The following is a 25,421-nucleotide window of genomic DNA, read 5'->3' on the forward strand; positions in this document are numbered from 1 at the left end:
AGCGACTGCTCCAGTGAACACCAACGGCACTCACACTGAACTGTCAGGTGGATTGGTCATCCAGGTGCCACCAAGCTCTCTGTTCTGCCCCTTTTCACCAACTTCCACGCCTGCCACTGAGCCAGTCCTGAGTATTTCCGTCTCTACCCGCTGATACTCTGTTCTTTGTTCCTCCATGTCTGGTTGAGTGGAAGAAGGGGTGTGCTGAAAGCTGATCAAGCTTAAGGCACAGAAGCTATAGGATTGGCAAACTGCAAGTGAATATGCTCAGTAGCCCTGGAGTCCAATTGGGAGGAATGGGTGCTGATGGTGGTGGAGGCTGGGCCGCCCCAAGGGTAGCATCCTTTCTGGAGATGGCAGTCTTCCAAGGTGACTGCAGACTGAATTTTGCAAGCCTCCCCCCAATACATTGGTTTAAACATAACCCGGGTCCATAGAGTCAAAGCTACAGTTTTTTCCGTACTTATGTATGGATGTGAGAGTTGGACCATAAAGAAAGCTGAGCCCTGAAGAACTGATGCTTTTGAACTGTGGTGTTGGAGAAGACTCTTGCGAGTCCCTTGGACTGCAAGGAGATCCAACCGGTCCATCGTAAAGGAAATCAGTCCTGAATGTTCATTGGAAGGACTGATGTTGAAGCTGAAACTCCAATACTTTGACCACCTGATGTGAAGAACTGACTCATTGGAAAAGACCCTGATGCTGGGAAAGACTCAAGGCAGGAGGAGAAGGGGACGACAGAGGATGAGATGGTTGTATGGCATCACTGACTCGATGGACACGAGTTTAAGCAAGCTCCAGGAAATGGTGAAGGACAGAGGAACCTGGCGTGCTGCAGTCCATGGGTTTGCAGAGTCGGACACAGCTAAGCAACTGAACAACTATCCCCAGATAATATTTGGAAGTTCAGCCTTTAGGAGTTGATCAGGTCCTGAGGATGGGGCCTGCGTGAATGCGGTTAGTGCCCTTGTAAGAGGCCCCACAGAGCTTTATTGCTCCTGAGATTACGGGGAAAACATAGTTATTTGTGTGGTCCGTAAAGTGGTTCTGAGCAGACACTGAACGTGCCAGTGCCTTGATATTGGAGTTTAGCCTCTGGAACTGTGAGAAATAAATGTCTGTGGCTGACACCACGCAGCCTGTGGGATTTTCTTACAGCAGCTGAAATGGAAAAGACATATACCAGAAGTGTGACCTCTCTCTGACTGCTGCTCCCACAGTTGCTAAGATGTTATTTGTCGGGGGCCCTGGCCACAGTACACGCTGTGCCCTGGGGGAACACTCCGAAGAAGGTTCTAGGCGGAATTTTGTGGTGGGCTGAGAGACGGGTGTCCAGCCACGAGCTTGGCGCTAGTTCATGACATGCGTCAGACCTTGAGGGTGATCTCAGGACCAGATCATAAGGGTACAAGGGAGAGATTGCAGGTGGTCCTGTGTGTGCTTAGTCGTTCAATCATGTCCGACTCATTGTGACCCCGTTGGCTCCTCTGTCCGTGGGGATTCTCCAGGCAAGAATACTGGAGTGGGTTGCCATTCCCTTCTCCAGGGGATGTTCCCAACCCAGGGATCGAACCCAGGTCCTCCGGCACTGCAGGCAGATTCTTTAACCGTCTCAGCCAGCAGGGAGGGGAGGTGGTCGTGGGGAGGCTTACATGAATTAAGAAGCGTTCTTCAATCAGAAGCAAGACCTGGTCATCTGTGGGCACCGTGTCGGGGCTGGTGGGTGGCGTCTTGTTATTACCCTAGTGGGTGTGGTTCTGCTCTGGACCTTGTGAACATACCAGGAGGGAAGTAGATGACTCTCAGTCCGGCGTCCTGTCCTATCTGCTGGTGGAGACATGGATAAGGAGATGGAAACAGTCAGTGGGTCAGATGGGCACCCGGGAAGAATTCTACAAGACAGAAGCCACTGTGGCCCAGAGTATGTAGGAAGGGAGTCCGTGGGGTTGGGGCGTCTCTCAGCCGATGATATCCACTCGCTCCTTCTGTGTCCGCTGACCTGGGGTTTTTCTCGTGCACCCTTGCTGGAAACTGCGTGAGAGAGCTTGGAGATTAAGTAAGACTCTGTGTGTGGTGGCGGAGATGCAGAGAATAAGGTCGTTGGTGAAGAACAGGGGTGGATGTTTCTGTTGCGGCGGGAGTGGTTAGGGCAAAGGAGGGCCAGAGAAGAGAAACAAGTCAGAAGGAAAAACATAAGGCCGATTTGCAAAGGGCCTTCCTTGGCTCATGCCCTTCCAACAACAGGAGCGCAGGGACCCTGTGTTGGAGAGAGAGCCTCCCAAGTGCTCTCTTGCACAGTCTCATGTAGGTGGTTCCGGCTTGTAAAGAAATAACACAGGAAGTTAATAGCAGGCTCTACAGTATTACTCTGGAAATAAATATGAATCAAGTGCCTATGGCATATATTCTTAATAATCAGGCCACGAGGGGGAGGGGTGGGGGGAGAGAAAGCGACGTTTGCAGACAGGGCTGTCCTTGTGTGGAGCAACATTGCCATCTTGCTGGCCGTTCCGTGTATTGCAGAGGCTGGCTGTATTTGTTGACCCAAACGGAGGCTGGGGGCGGGCGGCCCATCATCCGGCTGATGAAGGGGGTGTCCTAGGAATGCGAGGTGGGGAGGCAGTGTGCAGGCTCCCCTGTGAGACTCCCGGCTAACGCCCCTACCCACCCCAGCACATAGGATGAGACGGTCTTGATGGGAAGATGCTCACAAGTGATGGGGGTGGGGGTGCCCGGGACCCCCCCCCCCCAGCAGGTGACAGAGCAGAGGGGAAACATGCCTCAGACCGTTCCCTCCCCAACCCAAAGGCCCGGGAAAACCTCCTTCCTGGCCCTGCAGCGCCCTTCATTGACACAGGCCTTGTTTGTTACTGCAGTTTCCTTCTTTGAATTGCGCCTTGTTTGTGATGTGTAGTCACTGGCCCAATCTTTCTCTCTGCATATTTTCATCCAAGCAGCTCCTCGCATGCCTTATCTGTGAGCACCTCTCACCTGCCCAGTGTTGTCGGTGGGTTTGTGCAGAGATACTTGACGAGGGTACTGCAGGGGCTTTGCAGGGTGTGGGGGACCCTTCAGCCTTTAGTCAAGGGCAGGAGTGGGGAACATGCCCAGTTCCATAAAGCGACTCAAGGTTACCCTGCGTTGGGTGCAGAACCGCCTCGTGTTTTTTCCCACGGTTGGTGGTGAGCTTCGTTTGCCCCGAACGCTGGGAGGGGGCTTCTGCCAGCAAACATCAGCGTGAGCTTCTGAAAGGAGTTGTGCAGAACCCAGGCACACAGAGCCTGGAGTCCGACTTCTGTAACGTCTACCCCGGGGCAGACTGTGGCCTCTCTTGCTTTTAATAATGCTGGAAAGGGTTGGGTGGGAGGGGAGGGGGAAACTTCCCTGGCAGTCCAGTGGTTAAGACTCCCGAGCTCCCAGTGCAGCGGTGGCGGTCGGGGGCACGGGTTCGATCCCTGGTCTAGGAACTAAGATCCCACTTGCAGCACTTGGTAGCCAAAAATTTAAAAAAAAAAAAAAAAAGTTGTTTCTTTGTTTAAAAAAAATAATAATAATAATGGCACCGGAAAGCCGCTGCTTTCTTTCCTTTCTTTTTTTTTTTTTTTTAAGCCTCTGCTTTTTTACCAGCTGTTTCACGCAGGCACACGTTGGTCTGCCGTCTGTGTCTGGGACACCGCCCATGACCTCCCACACCAGAGGCCGGGCGTCCTATGACCACGTCCCCACCTGCTGCCCCCTACTCGTCAGGGACGTGTGACCCCCAGGGATGCCTGCTATAAGGCCAGGCCTCACGGAACCCCACCCACCCCGTGTTCCTGCAGGTTTTTCCCACTCGGCGTTCACATTCGGTATCGAGAGCCATATCAGCCAGTCCAACATCAATGGGACGCTAGTGCCGCCCGCCGCCCTCATCTCCATCCTGCAGAAGGGCCTGCAGTATGTGGAGGCCGAAATCAGCATCAACGAGGTAACGTGGGCCCTCCTCCTGGGGCTGGGGAGGCGGGGGGAGCAGGACGCAGGCCCTGCAGCACGCGCCCCGCTGCGGGGAGCCTGGGTGCTGCCTGCCGACTCTGTGGGCTTTCCAGCCCGACAGGAGGCAGTCTCCTCTTTCATCTCCTTACATCGGGGTGCCTGGGATCTTCTGCTGGCAACGTGCCCCCATCTAAGTCTCTCTCTTTTTTTTTTTCCATAAAACATGTGTGGGGATAGGAATACAGGACCCCAGCTCTCAGAGTGTGTGATGCCGTGATTGGATTTCCCTACACACACAGATACACACAAACGCACACACACGTTAACAGGTACGTATACAGACACGCATACCCACACAGGCACACACACAGACACACACACACACACGGGCACATAGACACACACATATGGGCTTCCCTTGTAAAGGCAAAGAATTTTCAGCTGAGAAAGAATCTGCCTGCAAAGCAGGAGACCCAGGTTTGATTCCTGGATCAGGAAGAGCCACTGGAGAAGGAATAGGCTACCCACTCCAGTGTTCTTGGGCTTCCCTCGTGCCTCAACTGGTAAAGAATCCACCTGCAATGCAGGGGACCTGGGTTCAGTCGTGGACTTGGGAAGATCCCCTGGAGAAGGGAACGGCTCCCCACTCCAGGATTCTGGCCCGGAGAAGGGGTTGCAAAAGTCAGACACGACTGAGTGACTTTCACACACACACATAGAGACACACAAACACACATACAGACACACACACACACATACAGACACACACACACGCAGTTTCCATGTCTTTCATCTCCGTACCTTCTCTCCCTCGGCAGTTCAGAATCCAGCGTTGCCTAGAGGAGACTGAAAGGTCGTCTCATTTGTCATTTTGCTTTCCGACTGTTATACGTGAGACGGTGTGTGTTCAGAGTTTAGGCAAGGATGTGTTTTATTACTCTGTGCAGTGACTACCTTTTGCATAATCGTCATCCGTCTGGGACGTGAATATGCAAAGAAGGAAGGTTGGCGGAGAAGCTGACTGCCCCGCCTGTCAACACTGGCCACTGGGCAGAATCGGGGGGTGAGGGTGGCTTTTTTTTTTTTCCATTGTTTTCAGTTGTTTCCTAATTTTCAGATATCGTGTAGTATCCGATAGTCAGCTGGGGTGCTGTTTCATTCGAGTTACTGTGTAGTTGATACCTCCGTCCTTCACTTCTTCCTGATTTATGAGGAAAAGGCGGTCTAAAACCTGTCTGAACATCTAGCAGACACAGGGAGAGACCCTGAGTTCCGTGTGACTCTGACAATCAGAGCACCTTCTCAGCAAAGGACTCTGTCACTCTCCTGTCTTTTCTAAGCGGGTAGGGAGATTTTTTTTTTTCCCATGGTTGATGGAAACTAGGAGACTCAGAGGAAGCTGAGAAAACAGGCGTGCTATGAGTCAGAGTCTGATTCGGGCTGGGCAGGACTGTCCAGCTTGAGCCCGAGACTTGTCAGAGCATCCGGCGAGGGCAGGGTCTCTCTCCCTCTGCGCTCTCCACTCTGGAGGACCACACCTTTCCTCCCTGGGGGTGGAGTCGGGGCACATCCTGTGCACTGCAGGATGTTGGGTGGCATGTCTGGTCCCTCCCTGCTACATGCCAGCTGTACCCCCTGCAGTCGTGACCACCAGACACGCCTCCAGATTTTCCCAGATGCCCCCCTGCCCCGGCCCTGAGGAGCAGGATCGCCTCCTTGCATTGAGAGCACTGCAGCCCTGCGGTCGTGACGGGAAATAGGAGGCTTGGGGTGGCCCCCTCACGTGTGGGTTCACGTTGCTATTGGCCGAGTGCTGGGTGTCTATGGGCCACCGCTTCGCAGTCCCAGTCCGGGCCAGCCCCCCACGCCTCCCCGGGGCCTCAGGCACCTGCGTTTCCGACCCAGGAGACACCCAGCCGGAGCTGACCCACCCCCCTCCCCGGGCCTCTGTCCGCAGGATGGCACGGTGTTCGACGGCCGCCCCATAGAGTCGCTGTCCCTGATCGACGCGGTGATGCCGGACGTGGTGCAGACGCGGCAGCAGGCCTTCCGGGAGAAGCTGGCCCAGCAGCAGGCGGCCGCGGCCGCAGCAGCGACGGCAGCAGCGGCGGCAGCAGCCACGACGGCAGCCCCCGCGGCCGTTTCCCAGCAGAACCCACCAAAGAACGGCGAGGCCACGGTCAACGGGGAGGAGAACGGAGCACACGCCGTCAGTGAGTGCGGGGTGCCCGGTCCCGGCGGGCTTCTCTGGTGTCCTCCGAGTCTGGCTGGGTCCGCTGGACGGTGCCCTGCAGGCCTTGGCTGGCGTTGGCTTACTATGCACCTAGGAGGCCTTCTTGCTCCAATTTTCCCATCGAAATCCTTAGATGTGGTTGGTTTGTTTAATTGAAGGATGCAGTATCGTGTTGGTTTCTGCCATCCGTCTACACCAGCATCTGCATAGGTTGTACATAGGTCTCCTGCCGTCCATCAACGCGAATCAGCCATGGGTATACACACGTCCCCTCCCTCCTGAAGCTCCCTCCCAGCCCATCTCATCCCTCTGGGTTATTTACAGAGCTCCCCACATCACGACAGCGTATTCCCGTGCATGTGTGCACGACGTCACTTCCATCACGTCTGCCTCTTTTGCAACCCCCATGGGCTGTCGCCCGCCAGGCTCCTCTGTCCACGGGCTTCTGCCGGCACCAGTACTGGAGCGGGTCGCCGTTTCCTCCACCCAGGGGCTCTTCCCAAGCCGGGGATCGAAGCCCCGTCTCTTGCAGGGGCAGGCGGGTTCTTTACCACGAGCACCACGTGGGAAGCCCCAGCACGTTCCCGCTGGCAGTCTGATTTTATACGTGGTACCGATGACATGACTTTCTAATCCCTGCACATCCTCAGCTGTAGGAGTCCTGCTGCCGTGTGAACACCGCCCAGCTCAGGAGGGTCTCGTCTCTGGAGGCCCCCTGCACTGTCCTGCCCTGCGGACAGATTCTGACGTGACACTCAGAGCCCAGGGTCACTGAGAGGTCACCAGGCCCAGATAGTGGATGCCGGCTAATGCGGTTGGTTGCAGCAGAGTCCCTGTTAGCTAATGCCCAAAAGTGTGTGCAAAATAAGGCAGAGAGCCTCAAGTTAGAGGGTGCTTAGTTGCTCAGTCATATCCAACTCTTTGCAACCTCACGAACTGTAGCCCGCCAGGCTCCTCTGTCCATTGGATGCTCCAGGCAAGAACACTGGAGCCATTCCCTTCTCCAGGGGATCTTCCCGACCCAGGGATTGGACCTGCGTCTCCTGCATTGGTAGGTGGATTCTATACCATCCGAGCCACCAGGGAAGGCCAGAGAACCTCCTGCTTACAAATCAGAGACAGCTTCAAGGACGTTCTACATTCAGAGTGTACGTGTGTGTGCGTGCATGTAAGCCTCTGCCAGTGCGTGTGTGTTCTTCCCTATTTTGAACACACCCTTCCCTCTGAGCTGCTCTGCACTCCCGAAGGGGAAGATTGTCATGTCCGGGCTGAGGCTGCTCCCCACTGGAGTCGGGACACGGCTCCACCGCTGGGCTGAGAGAAGGGCCAGGCTGCCATGCAGGATGGCTTCAAGAACTGTCTGTGCAGTGTCAAATCAAGTGACCTTCCAATAGTCATTGCTCACAAGGTTCACAAGGGCGGGAGGCCAGGAAAGAAGAAAAGATAATGTGGCTCGTGCCCACACGTCATTCGTGGGCTTGCCCAGTCCCATGGGGTTTCTCCATCAAGGTGCTAAAAGTGAAACAGGAAGAAAGTCCTTGTTTGGTTCAGCTACAGCCCAGAAGGTGAACGTCCCTGTTTTCTTCACCTTCCACCCCAGAAAGGGCACATAATTGGTGAGCCTTGAGAAATCTTATGTACCTACTACTGTGACTTCCCTGGTGGCTCAGATGGTAAAGCGTTTGCCTACAATGCAGGAGACCCGGGTTCAATCCCTGGGTCAGGAAGATCTCCTGGAGAAGGAAATGGCAACCCACTCCAGTATTCTTGCCTGGAAAATCCCATGGACAGAGAAACCTGGTAAGCTACAGTCTGTGGGGTCCCAAAGAGTTGGACACAACTGAGCACCTTCACTACTGTGACAGAAATCTTGCAAACTTTTAAACTCCACTGTGTCTTTCAATCTAAAATGCCAAGGGAGCATAGCCACATGGAGACAGCTGCACTCCTGAACACGCGCTGGAAGCTCCCAGCTCCCCCTTCATTTGAGGGGGCCTCTGCAGTGGGGTTACTTTCCGCCTGAGGGCTGGCCACCAACCTACCCCGCAGAGACACACACACACATGCACTGTCCGCTGTTTTCCAGCTTCTACTCTGTCCCCCCTGCTCTTGTTACAAGGCAGCTTCAGCCAGACTTACAGCGTCTGAAGTTAGACTTCATCCTGGCCTTCAAGAACCTTCTTTCTTGTGCCGCATAGAAAGGAAAAAATTGCGTCCGCTTTTCAGGACTTTGCTGGGGGCTCACATGGTAAAGAATCTCCCTGCGGTGCGGGAGACCCAGGTTCAATCCCTGGGTCTGAAATATCCCCTGGAGGCGGAAATGGCAACCCCCTCCAGTGTTCCTCCCTGGGGAGATCCCATGGACAGAGGAGCCTGGCAGACTACAATCCATGGGGTCGCAAAGAGTCGGGCATGACTAAGCGACTTCACACTACAGCACGATCCAGGATGAGTCTCTTGGGGATGGCATCAACCATGACTTGTTGCTACCACCCTTTTGCAACCTGGAGTCCCCGTTGGGTCATCTGGGGTGTGTCTGCGTGGCTTCAAAAGCCTGGAACACACTTGGTTCCAGTAAGAAAATAGCGTTTGAGTCCCAAGACCATGAGGTTGTTTGCAGCCTGAAGGGTTGTGGGTGGTGAGCTTTCTGGAAGAAGCATGGTGTGTCCATGTGGGAGCTTCGTAGGTAAGGAGGTGACACCTCAGGAAGATGTCTTATAAAAATCACTTGTCCCATCAACAGAAGGAACTTTTGCTGAGAAAACTTTCAGTTCAGTTCAGTCGTTCAGTCGTGTCCGACTCTCCGTGACCCCATGAATCACAGCACGCCAGGCCTCCCTGTCCATCACCAACTCCCGGAGTTCACTCAAACTCAATATGTGTCCTAATTATTCCCACTGGCATTTGCATTATAACTTGCATTCTAGCAGCAATGTTTGCAACGGACTACTTGTTCAGTTGCTGAGTTGTTCACCAGGAAAGATCCTGTCTGCCAATGCAGGAGACATTAAGAGATGCGGGTTCGATCCCTGGGTCAGGAAGATCCCTTGGAGGAGGAAAGAGCAACCCACTCCAGTCTTTTTGCCTGGAGAATCCCCATGGACAGAGAAGCCAGGTCACAAAGAGTCGGACGTGACTTAGCGACTCAACAGCAACAACGCAGCTTAAGTTCTAGGGATATTACAAAGACTGAGATAGGCTTTGTTATTCAGAAACTCCTAATTGCACTTGTGTTGCTGTTGTTCGTTCAGTGGGGTCTGACTCTTTGAGACCCCATGGGCTGTAGCACGCCATTCTTCCCTGTCCATCAGCATCTCCCGGAGTTTGCTCAGACTCATGTCCATTGAGTCAGTGATGCCATCCAACCGTCTCATCCTCTGTCATCCCCTTCTCCTCACTGACTTATTAGTAACAAAATATGCTGCTTTTTTACTGTAGAAATGAAAGAGAGAGAAGGAACCTTGAAATTCTGCTTAGGAGACAGCTGTCTGTTGTTTGTGTCCAGTCTTATTCCCTTTGTTATCCCCTATGAGCCTGGCCCTAATCACAAAGAATAAACACGAGTTTTTAACCCCCTATCGAATTTGGAGACTGTGAAGAAGTGTGGCTTCACCGAAGGTTACACAGAAGCCATCACCTGGCTACCGTCGTCACAAGTGACCTGGCAGTGCAGCGGAGGAAGTTGTCTGTAAAGCGAACGTGCCCTGAGGATGGATGTGTTTCTTCCCTGTCACTCAGACACGTGTCCTGTCCTGTTCCCCGCGACAGATAATCATTCGAAACCAATGGAAATAGACGGAGACGTGGAGATCCCGCCCAGCAAAGCCACCGTCCTTCGGGGCCACGAGTCAGAGGTGTTCATTTGTGCCTGGAACCCTGTCAGTGACCTCTTGGCTTCAGGGTAAGGGGTCAGGCCGAGGGTGCCCGGGATCTGGATATTCGAGTCCTCCAGGCTCAGGTTTTGGGGTACCTGGGGTCCAGGTGTGCAAGTCCTCCAGGGTCAGGTTGAGGGGTGCCCGGGGTCCAGGTGTCCGAGTCCTCCAGGGTCAGGTTGGGGGGTGCCCGGGGTCCAGATGTCCGAGTCCTCCAGGGTCAGGTTGGGGGGTGCCCGGGGTCCAGGTATCCCAGTCCTCCAGGGTCAGGTTTTGGGGTGCCCGGGGTCCAGGTATCCCAGTCCTCCAGGGTCAGGTTTTGGGGTATCTGGGGTCCAGGTGTCCGAGTCCTCCAGGGTCAGGTTTTGGGGTGCCCGGGGTCCAGGTGTCCGAGTCCTCCAGGGTCAGGTTTTGGGGTGCCCGGGGTCCAGGTGTCCGAGTCCTCCAGGGTCAGGTTTTGGGGTGCCCGGGGTCCAGGTATCCCAGTCCTCCAGGGTCAGGTATTGGGATGCTCGGGGTCCAGGTGTCCGAGTCCTCCAGGGTCAGGTTTTGGGGTGCCTGGGGTCCAGCTGTCCGAGTCCTCCAGGGTCAGGTTTGGGGGTGCCCGGGGTCCAGGTGTCCGAGTCCTCCAGGGTCAGTTTTGGGGTGCCCAGTGTCCGTGTCCGAGTTCTCCAGGGTCAGGTTTTGGGGTGCCCGGGGTCCAGGTGTCCGAGTCCTCCAGGGTCAGGTTTTGGGGTGCCCGGGGTCCAGGTGTCCGAGTCCTCCAGGGTCAGGTTTTGGGGTGCCCGGGGTCCAGGTGTCCAAGTCCTCCAGGGTCAGGTTGGGGGGTGCCCGGGGTCCAGGTGTCCGAGTCCTCCAGGGTCAGGTTGGGGGGTGCCCGGGGTCCAGGTATCCCAGTCCTCCAGGGTCAGGTTTTGGGGTGCCCGGGGTCCAGGTATCCCAGTCCTCCAGGGTCAGGTATTGGGGTGCTCGGGGTCCAGGTGTCCGAGTCCTCCAGGGTCAGGTTTTGGGGTGCCCGGGGTCCAGGTATCCCAGTCCTCCAGGGTCAGGTTTTGGGGTATCTGGGGTCCAGGTGTCCGAGTCCTCCAGGGTCAGGTTTTGGGGTGCCCGGGGTCCAGGTGTCCGAGTCCTCCAGGGTCAGGTTTTGGGGTGCCCGGGGTCCAGGTATCCCAGTCCTCCAGGGTCAGGTATTGGGGTGCTCGGGGTCCAGGTGTCCGAGTCCTCCAGGGTCAGGTTTTGGGGTGCCTGGGGTCCGTGTCCAAGTCCTCCAGGGTCAGGTATTGGGGTGCTCGGGGTCCAGGTGTCCGAGTCCTCCAGGGTCAGGTTTTGGGGTGCCCGGGGTCCAGGTATCCCAGTCCTCCAGGGTCAGGTTTTGGGGTATCTGGGGTCCAGGTGTCCGAGTCCTCCAGGGTCAGGTTTTGGGGTGCCCGGGGTCCAGGTGTCCGAGTCCTCCAGGGTCAGGTTTTGGGGTGCCCGGGGTCCAGGTGTCTGAGTCCTCCAGGGTCAGGTTTTGGGGTGCCCGGGGTCCAGGTATCCCAGTCCTCCAGGGTCAGGTATTGGGGTGCTCGGGGTCCAGGTGTCCGAGTCCTCCAGGGTCAGGTTTTGGGGTGCCTGGGGTCCGTGTCCAAGTCCTCCAGGGTCAGGTTTTGGGGTGCCCAGGGTCCAGGTGTGCGAGTCTTTTCTCCTGGGACAGACATTCCCTTCCTGTGTCGTGTGTGGAACCTTTTCAGAGTGTATAGAGCAGGGTTTTGAGTGGGGGGAACCCTTGGGGTGTCTAAGACTGTGCAAAAGTCCTTATTCAGCTGTTTTCTCAGCCATGTGGAAAGCTATGCGCAGACATGTAAAATGATTAAGGGCATCTAAGATTGGAAAGAGAAAACCACTGTGATTTTTTTTTTTTCGGAGCGACATTAAAAAGATGGAGACGCAGCCAGGCGACAAGCAGCAGTGGGTGTTGCTCGCTCTGGGTCTGGGAGGTTGAGTGCCAGGTCTGTTCCTTGCGCAGGTCCGGAGACTCAACCGCCAGGATATGGAACCTGAATGAAAACAGCAACGGGGGCTCCACGCAGCTGGTGCTGAGGCACTGCATCCGGGAGGGGGGCCACGACGTCCCCAGTAACAAAGACGTCACCTCGCTGGACTGGAACGTAAGCCGCCTGCCTCCCGGACGCCATCAGGGACTACCTGTGTGGTCCCCGCGGCCTCGGCGAGGGCTTGGAGTGTTGGATGGAGCTGGGGTGGACCCGAGGAAGGGGACGGGATCGTGGGTCAGCCCACCCGGGGGTCTGGGCGGACCACCAGCCGGATGGTGTTCAGTAAGCTCCACGTTGGCAGGAGGTGTTTGGCAGCTTTATCGGGGAGCCTGTTATGTGGGGGTGGCCTATGAGGTGTGCCCAGGGAGGTGCTGACTTCCCACCCGACCCTCAGCGTCTGTGCCCGGACAAACACACAGCTGTACAGTATCTTTTCAGTGTATCTTCATCACATTTTTTGGGGGGGACTTATATAGTTTATTTATTTATTTTTTCTGTTTTCAGGGTTGTTTTTTTTTAATTTATTTATTTTAATTGGAGGCTAATGACTTTACAATATTTTAGTGGTTGTTGCCATACATTGACATGAATCCGCCACGGGTGTACATGGCTTCCCCATCCTGAAACCGCCTCCCAGCTCCCTGCCCATCCCATCCCTCAGGGTCATCCCAGTGCACCGGACCCGAGCACCCTGCCTCATGCATCGAGCCTGCACTGGCGATCTGTTTCACATGTGATAATATACGTGTTTCAAGGCCATTCTCCCAGATCATCCCGCCCTCGCCTCCTCCCACAGAGTCCAAAAGACTGTTCTGTACATCTGTGTCTCTTTTGCTGTCTCGCATATAGGGTTATCATTACCATCTTTCTCAATGCCATGTATGCGCGTTAGGACACTGTATTGGTGTTTTTCTTTCTGACTTACTTCACTCTGTAAAATAGGCTCCAGTTTCATCCACCTCATCAGAACTGATTCAAATGTACTCTTTTTAATGGCTGCGTAATATTCCATTGTGTTTATGTACCACAGCTTTCTTATCCATTTGTCTGCTGATGGGCATCTAGGTTGCTTCCATGTCCTGGCTATTGTAACCAGTGCTGTGATGAACATTGGGGTCCACGTGTCTCTTTCAATCCTGGTTTCCTCAATGTGTATGCCCAGCAGTGGGATTGCTGGGTCGTATGGCAGTTCTGTTTCCAGTTTTTGTAAGGAATCTCCACCCTGTTCTCCATAGTGGCTGTCCTAGTTTGCATTCCCACCAGCCGTTTATCACGTTACTGTACGTCCTGTCATTTCATCACAAACTCTTCTCTCGTCAAAGTGTCTGCAGCTGTTTTTGAAAGCTCGCCTGTGTCTCCCAAAGTCACAGTTAACTTTGCGTACGGGGTCTTTTGTTGATGTTGTCCGTGGTGACGGGGTGTGCTGTGTTTTCCTCGCCCCCTGGCCTTGTGATGATTTTGGTGGGGGAAGCCTGGGACTTCCCTGGTGGTCCGGAGGTCAGGAGTCTGCACCTCTATTGCAGGGGCCGTGAGTCTGACCCCTGCTCGGGGAATCAAGGTCCCGCGTGCAGCCTCTAATAAATAGTTTGTGTTGGTGTGTGTTTCTGACCCGCAGAGTGACGGGACACTGTTGGCTACGGGTTCCTATGATGGTTTTGCAAGAATATGGACAGAGGATGGTAAGTCCTCCTGGCCCCGCCTCCCTCACGTTCGGGTTGGGGGCGCGGGGCGCTTTCAGTTGTCATCATCCGGGGTCCAGACGGAGCGGGTCTCAGAAGTCACCCTGCTTTCTCTCCTTGTTTGTAACGTACCAGGTAACCTGGCCAGCACCTTAGGCCAGCATAAAGGCCCCATCTTCGCCTTGAAATGGAACAAGAAGGGGAATTACATTTTGAGTGCTGGGGTAGACAAAGTGAGTATTTGCGTGAGATACGCTGCTTTTTCATCCACGTTTAATCTCTCGGGAAACATCACGGTTTCTTAGAATTGTGGAAATTCTGCCTCCCCTTAAGAAATCAAAGGGGGCCTTGTTTAGCTTTTGTGAGCCTCTGTGCTTTTGAGTCTTCTGGAATTCCAGAAGCCTGTGAGTGAGACCGTGTCCCGTGATGAATCAGCTGTGGCAGGAATAAGACCAGTGTTCTTGAAACTGATACATTCTCAGGGAGGAAATTTAAGTGAGGGATCCCGGCTGGGTGCTTAACCCAGAGTGGCTCACATGTATTTCTGATCCATAAAAGCTTTTGGGGAAGTCATGTCTACTTTTGCCCAGTGTGTGTTTAAGGTAATACGTTGTAAGGTGTGTTAGTATTTTATATGTTTATGTCATTCAGTTCAATTCAGTCGCTCAGTCGTGTCCGACTCTCTGCGACCCCGTGGACTGCAGCGCGCCAGGCCTCCCTGTCCATCACCAACTCCCGGAGTGTGCTCAAACGCATGTCCATGAGTCGGTGATGCCATCCAACCACCTCACCCTCTGTCGTCCCCTTCTCCTCCTGCCTTCAATCTTTCCCAGCATCAGGGTCTTTTCCAATGAGTCAGCTCTTTACATCAGATAGCCAAAGGATTGGAGTCTCAGCTTCAACATCAGTCCTTCCAATGAACACTCAGGACTGATCTCCATCAAACAAAAAATTGCTGGGGCTTCCCTGGCAGTCCAGTGGGTAGGACTTGGTGCTTTCACTGCCCAGGGCCCAGGTTCAGTACCCCGTTCAGGGAATTAAAATCCTATAAACCACCCAGTGCAGCGGGGGATGAAAATGTTAATTGGTCTAGAACTTCCCAGGTGGCGCTAGCGGGGAAAGAACCCGCCTGCCAATGCAGGAGACTTATAAGAGACGCAGGTTCGATCCCTGGATTGGGAAGATCCCCTGGAGGAAGGCATGCAACCCACTCCACTGTTCTTGCCTGGAAAATCCCGTGGACAGAGGAGCCTGGTGGACTTACAGTCCATGGGGTCACAAAGAGTCAGACACGACTGAAGCGACTCAGCGCTGGAGCTGGCCTGAAGTTTTTCAAACACACTCAGTGCTGTGGCTGTTTCGCCAGGAACATTAACGCAGTTGATACAAAGTAGAACCAGTTTTTCCTGAAGGAAGATCTTTGTTAAAATGTCATTGACAGGGAGGCGTCAAGTTTCCAATGTAGCTGAAGATTCCAGTTGAGAATTAATTCCAAATGTTTTGTGTCAAGCTGCCTCCGGCTTCTTCCCCAAGTGACTCCCCAACTCTATAATGTGTTCATAAGCATCCGTGACTTCCTTTGTCTTCTGGGGCAGAGATCTTTATTTTTTTTGTTTCCTCCTTAATATGTACAGCAATACATCAGTGCCAGACCCCAGGGGAACCGTTTCTAGTGTGTGTCGTGTTCCCACTTCACAGACTTTTCAGAAATCACATGTCTGCAGCTTTTCAATTGGAAAATTGCCTCCAAAAGGGGTTTTAGATATGCATTGTTTTTTGTTTTTTTTTTTCTCAATAGTTTTTCAAGTTTGGGATTTCCCCGCTGGGTCCAGTGGTTAAGACTACTTTCCAGTGCAGAGGGGCACACGTTCGATCCATGGCTGGGGAAACTTAAGATCTCATATCCTGTGCAACCAAACATCTTTTCATTTAAAAAAGATAGGTTTGCAAGCTTGAGGATAAAGATGGGATGGATTCCCACCAAAATTGGTAGTTTCCTGCATATCAGTTATGGCAGCCATTGTCCGGAGGACTATGATAACCAGACACGTGTGGCTGAGTTCATAAGTGTCATGTCTGGGTGATTTAAGTGTGTAAGACACACCCCGGATTCCAAAGAGCGAGTGAAAAAGACGCAGGCCACGTGATACACATATATTGAATCACGTTGACGTGACCTTTTCACCGTACTGCAGTGACATAAACTATATATTGTGAGCATCAGTTTTATTGGTTTCTTTTTTTTAAAAAAATTTTTACTGTGCTTACTAGGAAATTTTAAGTTGAGCAGTGCTAGTTTAGAAAAAAGAGGGGCTTGCTGTGTTCTCGTGTATGACAGATTTTTCTGGAGAAAACTTTGAGGGAGGAACCAGTAACTAAAATTATTTATTTTTCTTGCGGAGCACAGACAACAATAATCTGGGATGCTCACACAGGAGAAGCCAAACAGCAGTTTCCATTTCATTCCGGTGAGTACTTTCTTATTTTTACTTTTTTTTTTTTTAACTTTTCCTGTTTTTCATTCAAAAATAAGAATTTGGAGTTCTGAGAAGGGTCTCTTAAAGTAATGATGAGTGCTCGGAAGAAGGCATGCCTCAAGAGCAGTGGTGAGCGTGCAGGGTGGACGTTTGCTGATACATCGGGCAGTGATGTGTTGGCAGATACCTGAGGGTCTCTCCTGCTGGGCAGATCCACGGTCCTGGTGATGCTCAGAAACCACAGGGCTGGCCCCCAGGACTCCCCAAGCCAGCGCGATCCACCTTGGTGCTCAGGAGTGGGCTTCAAGCAGGAGGGGAGGGCTGTGGTCCTACAGAAGCAGACGTGGAGGAGAGGATCCCCGCAGGGTCCTTGACACGACCGTGGCAAAGGCAGGCGGTCCTTCGTTCCCTCCTGGCACGGCCAGCAGACCCCGGGAGGCGCCGTGCAGACCTCGGCCCGCTGGAGAGGCGGTCAGCCCGTGTCTTCCGTGGCTGTGCTTGGGACACCACGTTGCACACATCTCTATGGGTGCTGGGCTGGGGGTGTTTGGGACTGCTTTGCTCTTAACAACAATGATGAAGGTGGGAGTCGCTGGGCCTTTGGTAGAAGTACGTTTCCCCACCAGGAAGTGGGCAGGACTCCAAGAGCAGGGAGCTTGGGCGTCCAAACTGTGACCGTCTGTATGTGGGTCTGTGTGTGTGTGTGTGTTTCTGTGTTTGTCTCTCTGTGTGCCCATGTGTATCTGCTGGGGGGGTGGCCTGTGTATGTGTCTCTCTGTAGGGGAGTCTCTGGGTGGGGAATATGTGTAACTGTGTCTCTGTGTGGATGTGTGTCTCTGTGGAAGGGGTCCATGTGTGGGTGTGTGTCTGTCTCTCTGTGGAAGGGGTTTGTGTGTGGGTGTGTGTCTCTGTGTGTGTCTGTGTGGGTGTGTTCTGTCTCTGGAAGCGGTCTGTGTGTGGGTGTGTCTCTCTTTGTGGAAGGGGTCTGTGTGTGGGTGTGTGTCTGTGTGTGGTAAGGGATGTGTATATGGGGATCTGTGTCTTGGGGGTGAGGTCTGTGGGTGTGGGTATCTCTCTGGAGGGGCATCTGTGTGTGTGTGTGTCTCTGTGTGGGATCTGTCTCTTGTGGGGGGTGGGTGGTCCGCATGTGTGTGTCTCCGTGTGTGTGGGTCTGCGTGTCCGTGTCCGTGTGTGTGTTTCCAGTGGGCAGAATGTACAGAGCATTCACCGCTGTCTAGCTGCAGACCATTCCTGTCACCCCAGAAGGAGACCCCTTACCTGTTAGGAACAAGCTCTATAGTGCCCGTCTCCCCAGCCCCTGACACCGGGCTCTCCTGATTTGATCCGTGCGCGTCCCCTCCTCCGAGCCGGCCGTCTGTGCCATAGACCGAGCAGGCCGAGGCAGGTGAGCCTGGCGGATTTCTGTCGTGTCTGGCGTGAGCCCCCTTCGGGGACCGCAGCCTCGTGACAGAGGCTCAGACCATCTCGAGCTTTGTTGTAGGGAAGGGAACTCGGTGATGGGGCAGAACCCTGCCAGGCTTCTGATTCTTGGTGCCGAGCACCAGGGTGCTCACGTGATGGGGGGTGATATCTGTAACACAGACAGCTCTGGCTTCTGATTTTTTCAGAGAGGAATGTGCCCCTGAGTTTCCTGTACCAGTTTCCATCTTGAGGACTCGTGTATTGAGTCTTTCAGCAGGATGTAAATTTTCCCCAGAGCATTCCCAAGGTCCCAGGCTTTCTATCCCATGGACCATGTATCTCTTCTGCCCTCAGGGAGCTTCTCGCCTGGGGTGTTGCTGCCCACGGGGTCGACCCGTATCCCATTGCTGGGTTGGCTCTGGGTGTTATTTGCTCTTTTTCTATATAGCGTGAAGCGGCGCGGTAGACTCTGTCCAAGATGGAAGACAAGGGAGCATGCTTTTGTTCAAGCTGCAAGGACAACCGTCCCTCAGCATGTGACGTGTTGATAATCAGCAGTTGCCTTGCCTCTCCGGAGGTGTTCCCCATGAAGGCCTGGTGGGGGTGCCCCCGCTCAGCAGGAAACGTTAGGCCTCAGAGCTTAACAGTGTCCCACCGCTCAGCAGTGAGAAAGAACAGGTTAAAAACAAGTGTGGGAGCTTCCCTGGTGGCTTAGATGGTAAAGAATCTGTTTGTGCTACAGGAGACCCAGGTTCAATCCCTGGGTCATCCCCTGGAGGAGGGCATGGCGACCCGCTCCAGTATGCTTGCCTAGAGAATTCTGTGGACAGAAGAGCCTGGCGGGCTGCAGTCCATGGGGTCCCAAAGAGTCAAAACTGAGGGGCTGGTTTTTTTCTACAGTGTTCCGCCACTCAGCCATGAGAAGCAATAGATTATCAATAGACTTTAAAAAAAAATTTTTTTTGATACTGTTGATAATACTGCCCGAGCCATGAGGGTCCAACTGTGCCTCAGACAGGACCTAACTAGTGGCTCAGACGCTAAAGAATCTGCGTGCAGTGTAGGAAACCCAGGTTTGATCCCTGGGTCGGGAAGATGACCCTGGAGAAGGAAATGGCAAGCCGCTCCAGTCTTCCTGCCTGGAGAATCCCATGGACAGAGGAGCCTGGCAGGCTATTACAGTCCATGGGGTCGCAAAGAGTCAGACACAAGTGAGTTGACTCATAAGGTGGGTAATACCCAAAGGCTTGGATAGGTCTCAAGGGGGTTCTGCGGTTTGGAACAAAAAAATAAAGTCAGACTCCAAGGATCACGTCCTGGGTGAGATACCTTTTATATTTCAGTCCAGGGAGGGGGATGGTGGGTCAGTAACATGGCCCAAGGGAGGTGCTGGCGGTGTTGGAACACGCTTGCAGTGGCGGTTACACGGATCGGCCCTTGAGATCAAACACGCCACTGCACACACAGCCGGGTCTGAACCCAGTGACCTTCCAAGTCCGGCCCTATACTGCAGGGCCGTGACATGCAACCAGTGGGTGAAGGAGTCAAGGGAGAGCCTTCCTGTAACATCTCTGCACCTTCCCGGGATTCTATTTGTTGTTATTTTTCAGTTGCTCATTTGTGTTCAATTTTTTGCCACCTCATGGACTGCAGAACACCAGGCCTCCCTGTCCTTCACCATCTCCCGGAGCTTGCGCAAACCCATGTCCATCGAGTCAGTAATGCCATCCAACCATGTCATCCTCTGTCGTCCCCTTCTCCTCCCACCTTCAATCATTCCCAGCATCAGGGTCTTTTCCAATGAGTCAGTCCTTCCCATCAGGTGACCAGAAGTATTAGAGCTTCAGCATCAGTCCTTCTAATAAATATTCAGGGTTGATTTCCTTTAGAATGCACTGCTTGGATCTCCTGGCTGTCCAAAGGACTCTCAAGAGTCTTCTCCAGCACCACAGTTTCAAAGCATCAATTCTATAACCTTTTCTCAAGAAACAGTTAAAAGGAAAGTGAAGCTTGCCTGTACCTAAAGCGGTGCTGATGGTCAAATGTCATTGGCCAAGTGTGAGCAGGGAGGTCACCCAGACTTGCTCGAACAGCTGAGGCCTGGATCGTGACTAATCAGGGGAGGGCAGGGTCCCAGCAGCACAGTGGACACAGACCCAGTCAGCTGAGTACACAGCGCCCTCCGTTTGGACGGCCGGGGCTCAGCACACGTTAGTTTTTCATGGCCAGGTGCAGCTAACCATCCCGGAACCGCGTGCCAGATTGTCACCCTTCCAGGAGTATTCATTGCACGCCCGAAGGCAGAGGCCAGCCCGGGAAATCTGTGACTTGGCTCGTGCGTGCGGTGTTATAAACAAGGGCAGCTGCAGGCTTTGCATCCCCACTCCCAGGATCGTCCTGCTGACCGATCGACTCCGGCTCCTTCATTCCACTGGGCGCATGTGGCAAATTCAGCAAGAGCTGTGGACCTGTGCTGAAACCCCGCTTCGTGGGTTGTTGAGAAAAAGCCAGCTTTGCCTCTCCATGAAACCCTCCCACCACGGGCTCTGTGAGGGGGTGGTGCTAAGACGAGGAAGCTGATGGGATCCGTCCTGCAGTTCTGGAAGGCAGGAGGGTGGATGGGGTGCACCTCTGGTTTGAAGGTTAAGAACGGGGGCTCCCCTGGTGGTCCGGTGGTTAAGGGTCTGCCTTTGGAAGGCAGGGGACTCGGGTTCGATCCCCGACGCGGGAAGATGCCGTGTGCTGTGGAGCAAGTAAACACGTGCCCCACGAGTACTTAGTCTGTGCTCCCTGACAAGAGAAGCCGCCTCAATGAGAAGCCCCGCACACCTCGGCTAGAGACCACACACGCACAGCAGCCAAGACCCAGCACAGCCAGAAATTGTTCAGTCGCTCAGTCGTGTCCGACTCTTTGTGACCCCGTGGACTGCAGCACGCCAGGCCTCCGTGTCCATCACCAACTCCCGGAGCTTGCTCAAACTCATGTCCATCGAGTCGGTGATGCCATCCAACCATCTCATCCTCTGTCGTCCCCTTCTCCTCCCGCCTTCAATCTTTCCCAGCATCAGGTTTCTTCCCAATGAGTCGTCTCTTTGCATCAGGTGGCCAAAGTATAAATGTTAAAAAATTAATAAATGTATGTTGAAGGCTAAGGATTGGGAGGGGCTTGTCCGATTTATCATATCGTGGGGGAACTGGATTCTGGTCCTACTTCAGTGCTGACTTACGTGTAAGAAACACACGAGACAAGATTTAGGTATTGATCAGTGGACGAAGATCTGAGCAGAGGCTTGCAGGACTTAACCCTGCTTTTCCGTAGACGCAGGGATGTCTCTGGAGAGAACGAGGGTGCTGAGTCGTCTCCTGGGGACGATGGCAGAAGGGAAGAGAGGGCCGTCACGTCCCCCAAACCCTCATGGAGGTCTTCAAGCCAGCGGCCCCTGAGCAAGGACCAGGAGACGGTGTCCATCCTAAGGCCACCTGTCTCCCCTCAGATGTTCTTGTCAACTCAGCGTCTTAAAGTTGTAGAACTCAGTAACGGGTTGTGGAGCATTTCTTTCAACCCTGATACCTTGAACATGGGGCTTCGCTGGTGGCTCAGATGCTAAAGAATCTGCCTGCAGTGCGGAAGACCTGGGTTCCATGCCTGAATCAGGGAAGATTCCCTGGAGAAGGGAATAGCAACCCACTCCAGTATTTGTGCCTGGAGAATCCCAGGGGCAGAGGAGTCTGGCGGGCTACAGTCCACATGATCTCAAAGAGTTGGATATACCTGAGTGAGAGACACACACACACATTGCACGTAGGCCGTGAAGTCTTTTTCTTCTGCTGTCTTCCTTCCCTACCGAAAGAAAATCCATCACCCAGCCCGGTGATGTTCCTGGGAGTGGCACGGAGCTTCTCCCCTACCGTGTCACCTGACAGAGGAGCGAGATGCTGTGCGCTCAGGGCACCCAGTGGGTGACGCTTTGCTGGGGCTCAGGTCTCTTTCTGGAGCCGTCAGGTCGTCCCTGCAAATATAAACGGCAGACCTCAAGGTCTGCGGCGGACCGAGGCTGTGTTGGCGCTGCGAGCGTTGCTTTATCACACTGTCAGCTTTCTCAGCTCGGCTGCTGCTACCTCTGAGTCAGCTGAGCTCTGTGCTCAGCCGCTAATGCCCGTGTCGTCCCCTCCCCGCCACCCTCTGCTTCTCCGCAGCCCCTGCTCTCGACGTGGACTGGCAGAACAACACTACCTTTGCCTCCTGCAGCACGGATATGTGTATTCACGTCTGCAGACTCGGCTGCGACCGCCCCGTCAAAACGTTCCAGGGACACACGGTGAGTGTGTCCTGACTGTGGGGCCTCGGGTTCACGAAAGGTGTGCGGGGAGCTGGGAAACCGGCTCGTCTCTGCCTGGGATTAAAAGCTTACTTACTATGACGGCTAACCTTTCTCCTACAGCCTCCTCGGGACTCTTGTAGCTACCTCCGGTGGTCAGTTACCCACCTGAGTTGGCAGTTTTTTTGGTGTTTTTCTTTTTTTTTTAATTATCTGGTGTTAGCCAGGTGTTGGATTTTGCAGGAAAGACTTTCAAGTAGCTATTATAAAAATGTCTGAGGACATAAAGGGGAATACAAAACAGTGAGTAGGAAAATTACTTTTATAGTCAGCTTTGAAATAACTTACTGGTTTTATCCTGGCTTCTAGATAAATTCGTTTGGCTTCGTTCTTAGATGTGATTTTGTTTTTGTTTTTTTTTCTCCTTGGAGAAATAGGGCTGAGGGTGGCTGGTTGTGTAGGGTGTATGACTTTGCACTTTGGATCAAGGAGGAAGTAGAAAGGGGAACAGGCCTGAAACCTGGGGTGGTGCTTGCTTATCCAGGGTGAATGCAAGCAGGCTTCTTGCAGAGACGGCAGAGCGCTCCTGCCCCCTGCTGGAAGGTTGTGTTAGTTCATTTCAGTCGCTCAGTCGTGTCCGACTCTGCAACCCCGTGGACTGCAGCACACCGGGCCTCCCTATCCATCACCAACTCCCAGAGTTTACCCAAACTCATGTCCATTGAGTCAGTGATCCAACCATCTCATCCTCTGCCGTCCCCTTCTCCTCCTGCCCTCAATCTTTCCCAGCACCGGGGTCTTTTCCAGTGAGTCCGTTCTTTGCATCAGGTGGCCAAAGTTTTGGAGTTTCAGCTTCAGCATCAGTCGATCCAATGAATATTCAGGACTGATCTCCCTTAGGATGGACTGGTTGGATCTCCTTGGAATCCAAGGGACTCTAAAGAGTCTTCTCCAACACCACAGTTAAAAAGCATCAGTTCTTCGGCCCAGCTTTCTTTACAGTCCAACTCTCACATCCATACATGACTACTGGAAAAACCATAGCCTTGACTAGAAGGACCTTTGTTGACAAAGTAATGTCTCTGCTTTTTAATATGCTGTCTACGTTGGTCATAACTTTCCTTCCAAGGAGCAAGCGTCTTTTAATTTCACGGGTGCAGTCAGCATCTGCAGTGATTTTGGAGCCCAAGAAAATAGAGTCTGCCACTGTTTCCACTGTTTGCCCATCTATTTCCCATGAAGTGATGGGACCAGATGCCATGATCTTTGTTTTCTGAATGTTGAGTCTTAAGCCAACGTTTTTTCACTTTCATCAAGAGCCTCTTTAGTTCTTCTTCGCTTTCTGCCATAAGGGTAGTGTCATCTGCATACCTGAGGTTATTGATATTTCTCCCAGCAATCTTGATTCCAGCTTGTGCTTCTTCCAGCCCAGCGTTCCTCATGATGTACTCTGCATATAAGTTAAAGAAGCAGGGTGACAATATACAGCCTTGACGTACTCCTTTCCCTGTTTAGAACCAATCTGTTGTTCCATGTCCAGTTCTAACTGTTGCTTCCTGACCTGCATACAGATTTCTCCAGAGGTAGGTCAGGTGGTCTGGTATTCCCATCTCTAAGAATTTTCCAGTTTGTTGTGGTCCACACAGTCAAAGGCTTTAGCCTAGTCAATAAAGTAAGAAATAGATGTTTTTCTGGAACTCTCTTGCTTCTTTGATGATCCAGCAGATGCTGGCAATTTGATCTCTGGTTCCTCTGCCTTTTCTAAATCCAGCTTAAACATCTGGAAGTTCACGGTTCACATACTGTTGAAGCCTGGCTTGGAGAATTCTGAGCGGTACTTTATTAGCGTGTGAGATGAGTGCAATTGTGCAGTAGCTTGAGCATTCTTTGGGATTGGAATGAAAACTGACCTTTTCCAGTACTGTGGCCATTGCTGAGATTTCCAGATTTGCTGGCATATTAAGTGCAGCACTTTCACAGCATCATCTTTTAGGATCTGAAATAGCTCAACTGGAATTCCATCACCTCCACTAGCTTTGTTCGTAGTGATGCTTCCTAAATCCACTTGACTTCACATTCCAAATATCTGGCTCCAGGTTGGTGATCATACCATCATGATTATCTGGGTGATGGAGATCTTTCTTATATAGTTCTTCTGTGTATTCTTGCCACCTCTTCTTAATATCTTCTGGTCCTGTTAGGACCGTACCATTTCTGTCCTTTCTTGAGCCCATCTTTGCATGAAATGTTGTTCCCTTGGTATCTCTGATTTTCTTGAAGAGATCTCTAGTCTTTCCCATTCTGTTGTTTTCCTCTATTTCTTTGCACTGATCGCTGAGGAAGGCTTTCTTCTCTCTTTGCTATTCTTTGGAAACTCTGCATTCAAATTGTGTTACAGGTCCCAGGCTTTTGGCAGTGAGGATAGAGCGCTCCTGCCCCCTGGTGGACGCTTGTGTTTACTACTCCCAGGCTGTTTGCGGAGAAGACAGAGCGCTCCTGCCCCCTGGTGGACGCTTGTGTTTACTACTCCCAGGCTGTTTGCGGAGAAGACAGAGCGCTCCTGCCCCCTGGTGGACACTTGTGTTTACTACTCCCAGGCTGTTTGCGGAGAAGACAGAGCGCTCCTGCCCCCTGGTGGACGCTTGTGTTTATTACTCCAGGCCTTCATTTCCTTTTTTTTTTTTTTGAAAACCATTTGCTGTCTTGCAGAATGAGGTCAACGCCATCAAATGGGATCCCTCTGGCATGTTGCTAGCCTCCTGCTCTGATGACATGACATTGAAGGTAAGGCTGCAAGACCGGGCCGTGTGACCTTTGGTGACCCCCAGGGCCCCGTGTTGTCTTCAGTCCCAGCGCTCCTTGTGTTGTGAGCACTCTTGCTGCCTCTGTCGTCTTTTCTCTTTGCAAACGACGTGTGGCTTGTCCGGCACTGAAGCCTCCCGTGGAGGCTCCTTCCGTTCCCGAGGCCTTTCTCCCATCCAAGTACTAACTAGACCCAACCCGACCCTGGACCCCCCTGGCCTTTCTCACTGGCGCTCCCTGGTGATCAGCGGCTGCCTCTGCCTGTGAAGCACCTGCCTCTTGTCAGCCGCCCACCCCGCTGGACTTGAGCTTGCCAGGGACAGAGAAACCTCCACAGTGCCCCAGGCAGGGAACGGTGCTGAACCTACCCCCTGGTGGGAGAATCGGCCTTTGCTCACTGCGTTCCCTGTTGCGTCCCCTAGATTTGGAGTATGAAGCAGGACACGTGTGTCCACGACCTTCAGGCACACAGCAAAGAGATATACACCATCAAGTGGAGTCCCACTGGGCCGGCCACCAGCAACCCAACTCCAGCATCATGCTGGCGAGGTAAAGGACAGACAGCCCACACCCCAGTCTCGGGTCCCGAAAGCCTTGGTGGCTGAAGCCGCA

At 53.1% G+C, this 25,421-nt stretch overlaps 1 protein-coding gene across 1 annotated transcript in view; it reads left to right on the top strand.

Moving 5' to 3' along the window:
* Positions 1-25,421, top strand: part of LOC129534938 (F-box-like/WD repeat-containing protein TBL1X) — a 259,363-nt gene that overhangs the window by 227,212 nt on the left and 6,730 nt on the right. Inside the window, 11 exon segments of the mRNA XM_088834558.1 lie at positions 3,822-3,967; positions 5,930-6,185; positions 9,974-10,106; positions 12,083-12,224; positions 13,726-13,789; positions 13,925-14,022; positions 16,197-16,257; positions 21,886-22,007; positions 24,717-24,791; positions 25,232-25,328; positions 25,331-25,358. Coding sequence (XP_088690684.1) covers positions 3,822-3,967; positions 5,930-6,185; positions 9,974-10,106; positions 12,083-12,224; positions 13,726-13,789; positions 13,925-14,022; positions 16,197-16,257; positions 21,886-22,007; positions 24,717-24,791; positions 25,232-25,328; positions 25,331-25,358 — 1,222 coding nt within the window.

This window comes from Moschus berezovskii, chromosome Y, assembly GCF_049115385.1.
Source record: "Moschus berezovskii isolate FMDL1 chromosome Y, NW_MosBer_1.0, whole genome shotgun sequence".
Lineage (NCBI taxonomy): Eukaryota > Metazoa > Chordata > Mammalia > Artiodactyla > Moschidae > Moschus > Moschus berezovskii.